General features: G+C 43.6%; 1 protein-coding gene across 3 annotated transcripts in view; it reads right to left on the reverse strand.

The window, feature by feature from the left end:
• PAG1 (phosphoprotein membrane anchor with glycosphingolipid microdomains 1) overlaps positions 1–14,496 on the reverse strand; it is a 165,286-nt gene that overhangs the window by 10,729 nt on the left and 140,061 nt on the right. For all 3 annotated transcript variants that reach the window (XM_083187326.1, XM_083187325.1, XM_083187327.1), the window contains 3 exons: positions 6,402–6,613; positions 3,143–3,194; positions 1,739–1,835 (listed from right to left, as the gene is read on the reverse strand). In XM_083187326.1, the coding sequence (XP_083043452.1) occupies positions 1,739–1,835; positions 3,143–3,194; positions 6,402–6,550 (298 nt within the window). In that variant the 5' untranslated portion in view covers positions 6,551–6,613. The remainder of the gene's footprint in view (positions 1–1,738; positions 1,836–3,142; positions 3,195–6,401; positions 6,614–14,496) is intronic.

The following is a 14,496-nucleotide window of genomic DNA, read 5'->3' on the forward strand; positions in this document are numbered from 1 at the left end:
TGCATTTCTACTGATGTCCAATACAGAATCAGGTCCAATATATGCATACAGATTACATCTAGCAGCAATACTCCTAGAGGAAGCAGAGGGCCATAATAACTGATGGGAGAGTCCTGTGGAGTGAAGCGGTTTACCCTTATACGGATAAGCTGCACACCCGGGAATCAGCAGCTGAAGGCCCTGTTCCCTACTGCAATGGAGGAAGTGCTTTGTAAGGCATAAATAATACTAATTGTATATTATACATACAGAAAGGGTGGTGTGTAAGGAAAACCTTTTCAGCTCCATGTGATAATTGCTACACGTTAAGTGGAGATGCATTACATAAAGTCTACTGCTGTGGTCTGCTGGGTGAGGAGAGGCGCCACCGTCTATAATTGAAAGGAGACAGATGAAAGGGTTAAACTTCTGCCTTATGTGTGTTGTAATGAACAGACCTGCGGGTCTTTTTTATTTTTATTTTGCCTCGAGCATTAGGGCCCAGATTGTTAGGGTGTGCTATGGAATTGTACGCATTTTAAGTTAACAGACACAGACCCAAAAATGCTGTTACAAATATGCACTTGAGTGTTCAGGCTGAGCCAGAAAGGGTCACCAGCAAGTTGTTAGACAGTCGTTTGGTCGACACAATTAGGTCGACATGCATTTAGGGCGACACGTGTCTAGGTAGACAGGGTCATTAGTTCGACATGGGTTAGGTCGACAATCAAAAGGTAGACATGGGGTTTTTCATTGTTTTTTGAGCTGACAGTAGGTATTTCATGCCCTACCATCCACTAGGGCATGGTGGGAGAATAAAATAGTGTGCCGAGCGTAGCGAGGCACCATGCCCGAAGCATGGCAAGCACAGTGAGCCATGCGAGGGGACGCGGTGCACTTTAACCTGTGTCCATGTCGACATTCGGGTCAAAAAACCCACGTCGACCTAACCCAAGTAGACTTAGACTCATGTCAACCTTCCTGCATGTCGACCTAAATGCATATCGACCTAAATGCATATCGACCTAATCACTGTCTAACAACTTGCTGGTGACCCACTGATCCACACCCGCCAGGAATATCTTAAGAAGACAGACCCCACGTTATGCGTTTCCCTCTTACTGTGTCACCTGCCCCTTCTACTATAACACCTGTGTGGTGTCACCATGATTTGCCACCACTGGAATACATAGTTGCCGATGCTTCCCCTATTGAATGCACTGCAAAAATCTGCACCTGCCCTTACTAGACTTTGTTTGCACATACATGCCTCTACCCTCCCCTGTTCCAACTGGGCAAATGTAGGGAGTCACAAGTCTGTATACTCTTTCTATTGTGCCCATGACCAGTATGAAAATCCTTTCTTTTACACAACTAAAACATGAGCCATTAGTGTGCAATTTGCACTGGAATGCCACATGGGTGGGTCAGCATAGGATATAGAAATACTTTCTGTTTGCTTCATCTTTGGCATATTTCTTTTTGGTCTTTAGAGGAGAAAAACTTTGAAACATAGCTTGCACATGCAAAGGACATGGGGCCAGATTCTCTAAGCTTCAAAAGTGATAAAATGGAGAGTGATAAACAACCAGCCAATCAGCTCCTACCTGCCATGTCACAGACTGTGTTTGAAAAATGTCAGACAGGAGCTGATTGGATGGCTATTTATCACTCTCCATTTTATCACTTTTGAAGCTTAGAGAATCTGGCCCATAGCGTGCCCAACCTGTAAATGTCAGAGTATGTGTGAGGTACTCACCATCGCCTGTACTGACCGCACCATTCCGATAACTGCTGGCTGGCGCCTCTGTTCCCAGGCTGGTCACAGAGTGGCTGTGTGTCTCCTTGTCAGAAGGCTGTAGCGGTGACAGCAAAGACAGATCTTTGGTATAATTATGGTTAAATATTAAACCTGGCAATAGGAACACAGTATAGAAACCATTTCTGGTGTGTAAACCATTTTATTTAATAGAAAAAAAAACTTAAAATGTAACTTTCACATAATATGCTTCTACAGGTACACCACCGATAATCCGTCCCCCTTGCTTCCAGCATGGTTTGGGATTCTGTTATTCTACCCTGAGCTCAGGTATACTGGAACTCTATGCCAGGAACAATGATACAGAGGCACTACCTCAACAAAAGACATTCATACTCTGCGTGGTTCAATTGCTATTAGGTTGAAAGTTATTATTTATTTACAGTTTCTTATATAGCGCAGAAACCATTCCCCAGGTGACTCGACAGAAGAGCCAGGAGGACCAAGAAAGGTCAGTGAGTTGTACACACCCCGAAAACCGGATTTACCAGTGTACCCCACTTGCTGTATGCTGTGAAGCGCTCAACTGGCTGCAAGTTGGTATAGGCACCACACTCTTTATACTATCTTCATGTAAATTGGTTTATGTATTTAGACCGTGGGGAAAACATTTTGTGGAGTAATTATTCCAGTGGAAGATTTATTTAGGGTTCCAGCTGCTGTGGAACCAAGTGGTGAAAGAAAACTGCCAAAACGTGGTCAAACCCCTATGAGACACGTGCTGCATTCCCAGAGGTCTCCCACTCCTAGAGCTTACTTCTCTTCTGAGCACCAAGTGAGCAGTGGACACAACTGTATCTCATATGGGGCAGGGCTTAGATAACCGTGCTTGGTAAATTGCACAAAAGTGGGAGTGTCTGGGTGGTGGTGCTAGGTGTGGCCCGAATGTTCTTTTTCGTGCCAGTTTCAGGAATGCAAATGTTGGGAAGTATGCGGTTCTACATTGGCACTGCCTACCCCTGCAAATACATATTTAGTTTGATACTGTGAAGTATTCCTGGTGTCCTATACCACATGTGGATATATAAGTGGCTGGCAGGGATTAAAGCTATTTTCAGCTAATATGTAAATGACGAGATGTTATGGATTGAGGATTTTGCCTATATTTTTGAAACACTAATTGCAAAACTATTTGTTATGTAATTCTTTTTGCTCTGCTGCGTGCCAGTGTCTGTACAGCTGGCTACATAATATGTAGAGCTAAGGGAATTAGTGCATTTTTATCGCTCCATATACGTAATTGTCCGATATGTGCCACTATATGGGAACAATAAATATGGACATCTAATGGGAACAGAACATACTCCAAAAAAGAAAAAAAGAAAAAAAGAAAAAATCACTCACCGCATTCATCAGATTTTCATGGTCCCCGTTTTGATGTTTTGTCCGTTTCCCCCTATAGAAAGCAAAAAATTCTTTAGATAAGAATTTAATTTTCATTCCAAATATATAACACCACTCAGGCTGGCCAGCATCCAGAACTACTTTATAATAGTAGTTAATTCTCTTACCTTTGGTGCAGTGGCCCTCAATACCCACTGCTGCACCCATATCTCCTCCTTATAATACTTCTTCTGGAGAGGGGCTTTCACTGTCCAGCTCCAGTTATACACCATTCAGATTACAAAAGCCAGTTCGCACCCCGAGATTTTGTACACAGGTCCAAACCAGTTATGACCCGGCAGGGAGTATACGGTCATTTGGTCTACAGCATGATGGTCGACAAACATTAGGTCGACGTGGCTTTAGGTCGACACATGCATTAGGTCAACATTTAAAAGGTCGACATGGGTATTTTTTTACTTTTTTGGAGACAACATGTGCCGACAGGCGGTATTCATGCCCTACCATCCACTAGGGCATGGAGGGAGAATAAAAAAGTATGGCGAGCGCAGCGAGCTATGTGGTGCTACGTTTCATTGTCCATGTCGACACAACATGTGCTAACAGGTGGAATTTCATGACCTACCATGCAATAGGGTGTGGAGGGAGAATAAAATAGTGTGCCGAGTGTAGCAAGGCACCGTGCCCGAAGCATGGCGAGCGTAGCGAGCCATGCAAGGGGACGCGGTGCTATGTTTTAGTGTCCATGTCGACATCTGGCTGAAAAAAAACCTCACTGAAAACACCATGTCGGCCTTTTCACTGTCGACCTTGCCCATGTCGACCTAATGCATGTGTCGACCTTATGACCTGTCGACCTAGACCCATGTCGACCAAAATGTTGTAGACCAAATGATCCGCACCCCGGCAGAGGCTGGTGGCTGGACTGGCAATCGGTGACATCACTGCACACAGGTGCATGCTGTTGCCTGGAAATGAGATTGCAAACTCAATGGTGACACGTGAAAACTTAATGCAAACAATGCCTGATATTGCAGGTAATATGTGAAGTAATATGTACACTGGATAATGTTGCTAAACCAATAATGTTCGACACATGAAAAGGTTGATGTAAGTTTTTCAAGATTTAAAAAAAAAAATTTGGGGACTTTCATACATTACTATCCACATGGACTCTGATTGGGAATGGTAACGTGTGTCGAGCACAGCGGTATTGGAGCGAGGGCCCTGGCCGAGGGCACTAATTCACGTGCTATGGGGTTGACAAGGACACAAAGAAACGTGAAAAACACATGTCAATCTTTTCCAGTGTCGACAATTTTCACTGCTGACCTTGCGCATGTCGACCTAGACTATCTGTAGCTATACCACATACTGTACATTTCAGCAACTTCTTTTAGCATCCAGGTCTGAGTCCTTACATAGAATGCTGTTTTTCTATTACACCTATGTTCTAGATTCTAGGGCCAGATGCACCAATGGCCCCATTAACTAGTGCGTTACGGGCACCTTTTATTTGATTCAGACGAATTGATGCGACGGATCGCATAAAAAGTGTCACATCGCATGTCCTTTTCCTGCGATTTCAATGCAAGGCACGTTCCTGTGCACAGCTCCTTGCAGATCTCAGGGGCTGCCACAATGACTGGAATCTCATACATTACTTTGTATGCAAAAGGACAACATATGATGTATTGTATGCGGTCCAGCCGCCCGGGAGCTGCCATGTGAGTTGTCAGGGTATCACATGCCATACCTCCCACTAATGGATGGAGGCCTTTAGCATCACAAAAGTTATAAAGTGGAGAGAGATAAAGTACCAGCCAAACAGCTCCTAACTGCCATGATACAAGCTGTGTTCGAAAACAGTTGGGGGCTGGTTAGTTGGTTGTTTATCACACTTCTCAAACAAACAATGGTTTATGGCTGCCTTGCTAACTCAATATCAGGGCACTACAATGGGTGACTAAGCTCCTCACTATGCAATACCTAGCAATTAGGCTGGGGGGTTCCTCAGATTTTGTTCTTTTACTGTTTATCATTAGTTTGCACAAGTTTTTTGTTTTTACACATTTTCTCTGCAGCAGAATACACTATAAGGTTTCTCTCTGTCAATGTTACACAGCGGACCTGCATTGTGCAGTCAGACGAGGGCTCATCTCTGATCTACCCGGCAGCTCCTGTCAATTCCGTTTAACAACAAATGGAAAGGGTGACGCGAGTTACTCCTTCCCCACTACGTTACTCGTTCATTCAGGAGAGATCCACAGCTTGCTACCACTCACTTTAATAATTGACACTCGCCACCTCAGCGTTCTAAAAGCAGTTGCTATAGTAGCTGCGTGGCCAAGCTGTAATTAGAGGGAAATATGTTCTACAAGGCTATGTGTGTAGACATGCAACCAGTACGGGCACCAGCATCTGTCACACCAGGAACTGTTATTCTCCAGCTGTCAGTTTGCAGAACACACGTCTTTTATACACTTTTCTCTGAGACCCACATCATTTCTAAGCATGTCTGGTAGGGGCTAGAAGGATGCTCCATTAACTATAGAAAGAAACAAAGCAAAAAGTACCTCGAACGAGATGGGATAGTTTGGTCTACAGCAAGTTGGTCGACACCGGGAAAGGTCAGCATGGTTCAAGGTTGATATGGGTCTAGGTCGACAGGTCAATAAGTTTTTTTTTTTTTAGTTTTTTGACCCGAATGTCGACACAGTTGACATTGACACAGTTTCCAGTGTATCGCTGCGCTTGGCACACTATTCTATTCTCCCACCACGCCCTAGTGGATGGTAGGGCATGAAATACTGCCTGTCGGCACAAAAAAAACAGTGAAAAACCCCATGTCGACCTTTTGACTGTAGACCTAGACCCTGTCGCTCTAATGCTTGTGTCGACCTAATGACATTTCGACCTAGAACCAGGGTGACCAAGAACCATGTCGACCAACTTGCTGTAGACCCAATGACTGTATCCCCCACGAACACCAACAATTAATGAGCTAGGAAAGAATAAAGTACAGATTTGGAGTGAAATTCAGCCCAAACACCAGTAGAACAGAACACTGCAGCCTCGGGTGACAGAAAACTAATTACAGTACTTTAATGCAGACACAAAAGTTTTTGGTCTCAGCCACTGTACTAGCTGTACTGGATGTGGATCTACTGTAAATATAGTCAATAGGTCAACCACCCCACCGTTCTCACCCTTTCCAATACTCTATGGTTAAATCAGCACAAATGTAAATGAATCTTACCTGTCACAGCTGGAGCAGAGGAAGACAAGAATTGTAATGAAGAGGAAGGTGGACACAGCAGCTAGGCCTCCCCATGCTATGACCAGCGTTTGCTCGCTGCTGAGGCCCCAGCTTTGGGTTCCAGTGATATCCTGTAAAACTGGAGCCATTCTCAGCAGCTACATGAACACGCAGAGTGCGGTGGCCTCATTTGTATGAAGAGAGATTACTTTCTGCAAAACACAAAAGTTGTAGCAGATAAAGTATCTGGGACAGGATACAGTTCTGTAACCAATGGTAACACTGCACAGACAGCTTTCTCGTGCACTTCCTTTTGTGAATCTAGGGCTCTGTCAGTTTCAGGACACCTCCATTGAAAATGAAACTCCAGACTAAAAAAGTTTACCCTCCTCAAATTTAGCAGAGCTGTGGAGGAGACATGGCTACATTCAAAACTGCTATGGTAATTGCTTGGAGAATACACAGAGAACAGACACAAGCAGGGAGATTATTCCCTGGACTACAGCTCAGCTGGTCATCTGGCTAGGTGCAAACTTGAAATATGGTGCAACAAAAAATGCTGATTATATATAAATATATATTGCAGTATAAAGGTTAAAGTTTCGATAGAGTGAGAGTGTGTGTGTGTGTGTGTGTGTGTGTGTGTGTGTGTGTGTGTGTGTGTGTGTGTTTGTAAATAAAACCGGAAGCCTTAATTATAGATTTCATTTTAAACAACATTCAATAAACAAATATTGGTTTGCTCTCAATGCAATACATGACCACAAGGGGGCAGCACTACTCTGTCACTGAAGAGCTGACAACATACTCTTGACCAACTAAAGGTGCCCATACACGTTCCAATTACCCGGTAATTTTTGTGCTAAAATAGCACCATTGTGCATGGGATGCAATGCTATTTTAGCACAAAAAGTTCCAGGTAATTGGTACGTGTATGGGCACCTTTAGAACTACAAAAGGAGCTTTAAACTGAAGGTATATAATCCCCCCCCCTTACTGTTGGCATATCTCCCAACATGACCCCCACCAGGAGGGACACAATACTCTGGACTTCCCTGGTAATGTAGGATTGCCATCACCTGTTTTAAACAGGTTAATTGAAAAGAAAGGTTTTTCACCACAGGTGATCACAATCATATATTAATTCATACTTGCCTACCTGACCCTCTCCATGCGGGAGAAAATGCTCTGTTCCTGGACATCCCTGGTAATGTATGATTGCCATCACCTGTGGTGACACACCTTTACCTTGCTCCCCACAGGTGATGGCAATCATACATTACCAGGGAAGTCCAGGAACAGAGAATTTTCTCCCGCATGGAGAGGGTCAAGTAGGCAAGTATGTGTTAAGAGGGAAGTCCAGAAACAGATAGGGTTACCACCTAGTCCCTTTAATTCCGGACACATGTTAATTACACAGGTTCTGTGGCAGTTTAAAATCAGGTGAAGTGGAGTCTTGAAGTCAGCCAGCCACAGAACCTGTGTAATTAATATGTGTCCGGAATTAAAGGGACTAGGTGGTAACCCTAGAAACAGAGCATACCTCCCATCATGACATTCCAGGAGGGACACCAAATGCTCTGTTTTATTTATTTATTACCAGTTTCTTATATAGCGCACACATATTCCGCAGCACTTTACAGAGAATATTTGAACATTCACATCAGTCCCTGCCCCAGTGGAGCTTACAATCTATGTTCCCTACACGCACACACAGACAATCAAGGGTTACATTTTTTGGGAGTCAATTAACCTACCAGTATATTTTAGGATTGTGGGAGGAAACCGGAGTACCCGGAGGAAACCCACGCAATGATCTCACAAACAATGCCGGCTAAGGACCCACCTCAACTGGACATCACTCGTCCAGCATTAAGCCAGTTAGTGACGTCAATGAGAAAGGGTTCCAAGTCTGGTACAAAGTCAGGGGTGCGACCCAGCTATTTGTTATAAAAGTAGTATTACTAATGTCTAAACCAGTGGTTCCAAAGCTAGGTGCCTCAGGTAGGTTGTCCAGGACCAATTAAAATTATTTATGGCCAATCAAAATATATATATATATATATGCACAAACTAAAGCAAATCCTGTGGCTCACCGCATAACTGGACCGAAGATTAACATATAAAATGTAGGAAGTTTATATTTTTTCTCTAAATTACTTTTGGCCTCAGGATGGTATGACCTTTTTTTCCAACACGCAAACACAAAAAATGTTTGCGAACTACTGGATTTATTTAAGGTGCCCAAACACTGGGGCAAATTACATGGCATTTGGTCACTTTATATTCGATTGGGGTGCCGGACGTCTCCCCGACAGTCGGGATTCCGACAGTCATTACTCCGACTGCTCCCTCGTGGGGGTCCACGACCCCCATAGAGGGAAAATTAAATAGGTGGCAAGCGCAGCGAGCCCGCAAGGGGCTTCATTGCGCTCCCCCCCCCGCTGTGCAGTCGGGATTCCGACATCTGAGTAATGACTGTCGGAATCCCAACTGTCGGTGAAATATACCACACCCATTCGATTGAGGCAATAAACTGCATGAAATGCATCTAAATCGCATGTGATTGACATCAGGTATGACGCAATGCACGGTCTTGTGCGCATCAAATTGGAGCCTGAGGACTGCAAGGTAAATGTGTCGCATCACTAGCCAATTTAGATATATAGTATGTAAAAGGAGCGCTTATGATATAAAATCGCATGTGATCCTGTCACAGAGAAGTCGCACAAGTGTGCGGCCAGCATTACATACATATAAATGTAGTGTTCTTAAATTTGGAACCAAAGTATATTTTCTTCTCCTCAAACACTAGAAGCTTTAGTAACCCTTTGTACACACCTGAGCAAAAGTATTTTAGGTACAGAACATAACATGAAACTCCTGCTACAGTACCATTCTGGACTGCAGATGGGAATGAGACTTAAGGCCCATACACACTGGGCGATTTTGAGCTGAAAGCTGCTCAAAACACAAAGTTTGAGCGGCTTTCTGCTCAAAGCCACCCAGTGTGTGCGGCCTGGCGATGAACGCTCCCGCTTCATCCCCGGGAAAGCCGCTCATCTGCTGGTATTACCAGCAGATGAGCGGCTTTGTGGATGGATTTGCATAGTGCTTCGCTACGCAAAGCCGTCCGCCCCCCCTGCCGACAGGGCTGAGCAGGGGCAAAGCCACTCAGTGTGTATGCACTGAGCGGCCTTCCCCCCCCCCCCACTGATGACAGTAGTCATCGCTGTCCATACACGCTGGACATAATCGCCCAGTGTGTATGGATCTTTAAAGAATTTGATGGGCAGTACATAATGAATGGCTCACTGAGGGGGGCATTTATCAAAGCTTGGATAGAGATAAAATTGTGAGAAATAATTTTCCAACTAATCCGTTCTGTAAAATCTAAGGCACATAGGGGTTACTGTGTGTGTGTGTGTGATAGAGACAACAGGGTGGAACTGTAATGGTGAGGTACTATTTCAACCTTCACCTTAGCCCAGCACATTCATTCTAACAGAAAATCATTATAGTTTGCAGGGGGGGTGCCCTGGCTCTGCCTAATGGGGGAAGGGAATATGGGGGGGGGGGGGGGGGGGAATTAGGTGGCAGAGGGAAACAAGTTCCACCACTTCTCTGTGACCACTGTAATCCCTGGCAGAAGTGGATTGGCTGATCTCTCACAATTTTATCTCTTCGAGCATTGATAAAATACCCCCTAATTGTCACGTGCAATGTCTATTTAAAATGTTGCAAACCAATTATTGCTTAGTTACATGAAGTGCACGTTGTAACATGTACAATAACATGGCCACCGGGTGGCACTGGCGAGTCATGATCAGAGATGCTATTTAGGGGCTGCTTTCTGTTTTGTGTATATAGCTATACATTATACAATATGAAGTCATAGCCATCAATCTACAGTATATAATTGACATTTCCATTAGGACCACGGCAGTAAAGAATGGGAAAACAATATGGAACTTTCTTATGCATTTATTAATATAACACTCTCAAGACACTATTCCCTCTGTGTGTATATGACACTTGCTTACTTTATATTGTGTACAAACAACATACAGGGTGTTGGTATTTTAGCATTTACAAGTCAGCCACATCTCTACCCTATCATGTGGAGTAGGCATACACTATTATGACGTGTGGCACATGTGATTGGGCTACGTGGCTCTTGAGCGGTGTCCCATGGACCATGGGGGTTATTCTGGTTCACTCACAAAGGCAAATTCCTTCTCAAATGGACAAAACCATGTGCACTGCAGGTGGGGCAGATGTAAAATGTGTAGAGAGAATTAGATGTGGTGGGGTTTTACTTCAGAGTATGTAGGGGAATACACACTGCGCTGTCAATCAGGTCTATATTTCAAAAAGCTTGAAAAAGCCTCCAGTTGTTTGGGAGACGAAACGCGTTGCCCCACTTCCGCCAGTGCATACAGCAGACTTGTGACAGACCTCCGCCCGCACCTTCAGTCCCGGGGATCTTTGCCGTTGCTGCTCCTGGCCTGACGCCCGCCGCTACTTCCAAACACGCTGCTGGGCGCCCAATACTACACAGGAATCTGCCGTCAGCGTGCATAACTCCGGCACGCCATCTCCAAAGCAGCCCATTGAGGTACAACATCCACCCTCAAGACGCAGTGAGTGTTTCTATACCTGCAACTTCAAACGTATACTCGTGACTCCTGCAGTCTGGGCTTATTACCTACTGTGCCTGCTTTACTAACACACAGACGCCCGCTACCTGCCAACACCTGCATGAACTTTATGCGTGTCAGTTTACCCGCTAATCCAGGTTCACTTGGCTTACTAACCTTGTTTCTGCTATAAGGCTTTAAACTGTGTGTACTTTCAACGGCAATCCCCTGAATGGACCATCAACAATTGATACTACCTCATCACTCCCGCTGGGACGCCAGCTAATTGTGATACATAAAAAATACCAAGTCGGCTGCTTTTACTATGAAACACTGGTCCAGTGAATAGTATTTTTATTCATGTACTATACATACAATTGTGCTAATTAATTCCAATTTTAGTTTATTACCCACCTAATTCTTATTATATCATTTGTACTTTTTTTTTCTTGTATATGTATATGTATTTGTGACAATTATATTCCAATTTTAGTTTATTACCCACCTTTATTCTTAAATTTATTGTTTGTGTCTATATATAAAAATGTTTTACATTTAAATAGAGCGTGTCCTCCTTCATTGTGCTTGGTGTGCCATATATCCTTATTATCTTTTTGAAATATAGACCTGATTGACAGCGCAGTGTGTATTCCCCTACATACTATTTTTGTGTGAAGAGAATCCGTTTTCTTCCTTTTTGAAGTCTGGCAGACTTTTCACTTCTGCAGCAGCCAATCAGGTCACTCTTTATACAAATTATTTAAACTTTTTACACAGATTAAATACCTTTGTTAATTAGCGCCGGGGCTCTTAGGAGACTGGGTCATCCCCTTTCTCCTGAGAACAAAAATCCCCAAGTTTTTACTTCAGAGTGTAAAAAAAAAAATCAGTCAGTATTTTCCCTGCACAGAAACAAAATAACTCTCCCAAATAAAATTCTCTCTGCACAGGTTACATCTGCCCCCCTGCAGTGCACATGGTTTTGTCCATTTGAAAAGGAATTTGCCTTAGCGAGTGAACCAGAATAAGGGCCCATATGCATATGATTATGCTTTCCTAAGTGCATCTTTTCCCTTACGTTCTTAGCGGGTGTTCATCTACCTCTAGACGAGCCCTTTACTTGTATCACATTAAGAACAGCGGTCGGCTATTGACTTAAAGTGTGAACGCTCCTATTGGCTACTGTCCAGCTACAGTATTGCACCACCCTCTGCAATCTAGTTTGCTCATGGAAATCCAGAAAGAAAACATGTAATGCATGTTCTCAAACCAGAGAAACCTGTCTGAAATGACTTCTAATAGTTCTTTTAGGAAAGCAATTACTGTATGTGCAGAATATCCATATTCTTTAATCAACACTTATAATATAAATAATAATAATAATAATTATACATGTGACGAACTTCCCATGAAATCTAATTGCAGGAAGGGGTATGGATCATTGGATAGACATGAACTAGGTCGACATGCAGGAAGGTCAACGTGGCTGAAGGTCGACATAGGTTAGGTTGACTGAGTCATTAGGTCGACACAAGCATTATGTCAACATGGGGAAGGTCGACAGTCAAAAGGTCAACATGGGGTTTTCCACTTTTTTGTCCTAAATGTCAACATTGACACTGAAACGTAGTGCCGCTGTGCTCGCCATGCTTCGGGCACGGTGACTCGCTACTCTCGGCACACTATTTTATTCTCCCACCACACCCTAGTGGATGGTAGGGCATGAAATACTGCATGTCGGCACATGTCTGCTGGAAAAAAAAATACATGTCGACATTTTGACTGTCAACCTTCCCCATATCAACCTGTTTGTGTCGATCTTCCTGCATGTCGACCTACTGGTCATATCCTACAGGAAGACATGTTCTGTGATAATTGATGAATGGTTACATATATCACTATGAGAGAAAAAATAAAACTCATTTAAAAAGATGAGCAGATGCTACGTATAGTGACAGTCTGCGGAATACAGGTGACTAGAACATATGTGTCAGCTATACAGAGGCAGAGGAGGTGACAGAATGTATCGGTACCTTACTGTACTTTCTAGACTGAATTACACAGCATCAAAATCCAGTCCAGTAATTTGTACCTTCTTAGAGCAGCAATAAAATCAATATTTCATTCCAGGAGCGCATAGGCTGAAGTGTTAAAGTGATGCCTGAGGCTATTATACAGCCGCACATCCAGCAATAAACCCAGTTATTGTTTTATTAAAATGACGGCAGCCTATTCCAAGTCATCTAACGGGAGGGAGGGGTGGGGGCGGGTGTTACTCTAACAAGGTGATAGGGTGACAGATCAGCAGTGATCAGCAGCAAGGTAAGGCAGACACTGGGGGATGGTGCAGGGAGGCCAAGAGGTCTCTCTCTTCTGGTAGCTGGCCACTGCGTATCTGACTGGTTGCATCATTTGTCTTGAGTGGTCGCATACGGTGGGACCATGCCTGGTGAACCTAAAGGCCCATACACACTAGTTGATTTTGCCGTTTGAGCCGCTTCCAGCTCAAAACTACCTAGTGTGTATGGCCGAGCAATGAGCACCGATGTGCGTTCCAGCAACATCACCCTGTTTGACAGGACAAGTGAACAGCTTTCCATAGTCTCCTACTATGGAAAGTCATTCACCCCCATGAAAATCGCTCTGTGTGTATGCATTGAGCGATTTTCCGGCCAGCGATTTGCACTTCATCGCTGTACATACACGCTGGGCAAAAAAACGCCCAGTGTGTATGGTCCTTAAAGATTGTAGCCTTCCATTTGATTTTATGCTGTGGAACAAAGCAGTTCTCCACTCTCTTTACAGACCAAAACAGTAAAAACTAATCTGCCTTGTCTTGGGAATTCCCTCCAAGCAGTTTTCTTCAAGTACAGCCACTGTGCCAATGTAATTATACCATCTAATGAACTGAAACTAATGCAATTTCAAAAAAATCTTTCTAGCTAATGAAAAATAGGTTTCTCCCTCCAGATTTTACTTGATGCTGATATACCACCACAAGGGCACACACCACCAAATATCCCAATATGTGAAGATGTTGGAGAGTGTGAGTGAGCGCTCCCCACTGTGACTGATGGTGGATACGCAAACAAATATTACAAAATGGCAACATGCTGCCTGAAGCCAGTAATAAACATTGCATAACGTAATACCAAGAGAGTCTATTAGCAGCAGGTGTTATGGAAGTTGGAATACTAATGTGCCTTGCAACCTTCAAGTGATGACATAACGCAATGCCACATAAATGTTATTAAATTCTTTCTTTAAACAGCAAGTCAAGAACTTTACCTTCTCATTTTATGATCATTCTACAGATCATTATCTCATTTTCAAATGCCTCTCTGGAGGGAAAACAAATATGGCTTTAGATGCATGAAAGCTGTTTGCCTGTGTTGTAATGCAGAGGGAGGATAAGTGGGGCGGGAGACTGAAAACAAATTGGGGTCCAGTGAATC

This window comes from Crinia signifera, chromosome 5, assembly GCF_055691185.1.
Source record: "Crinia signifera chromosome 5, ASM5569118v1, whole genome shotgun sequence".
Taxonomy (NCBI): domain Eukaryota; kingdom Metazoa; phylum Chordata; class Amphibia; order Anura; family Myobatrachidae; genus Crinia; species Crinia signifera.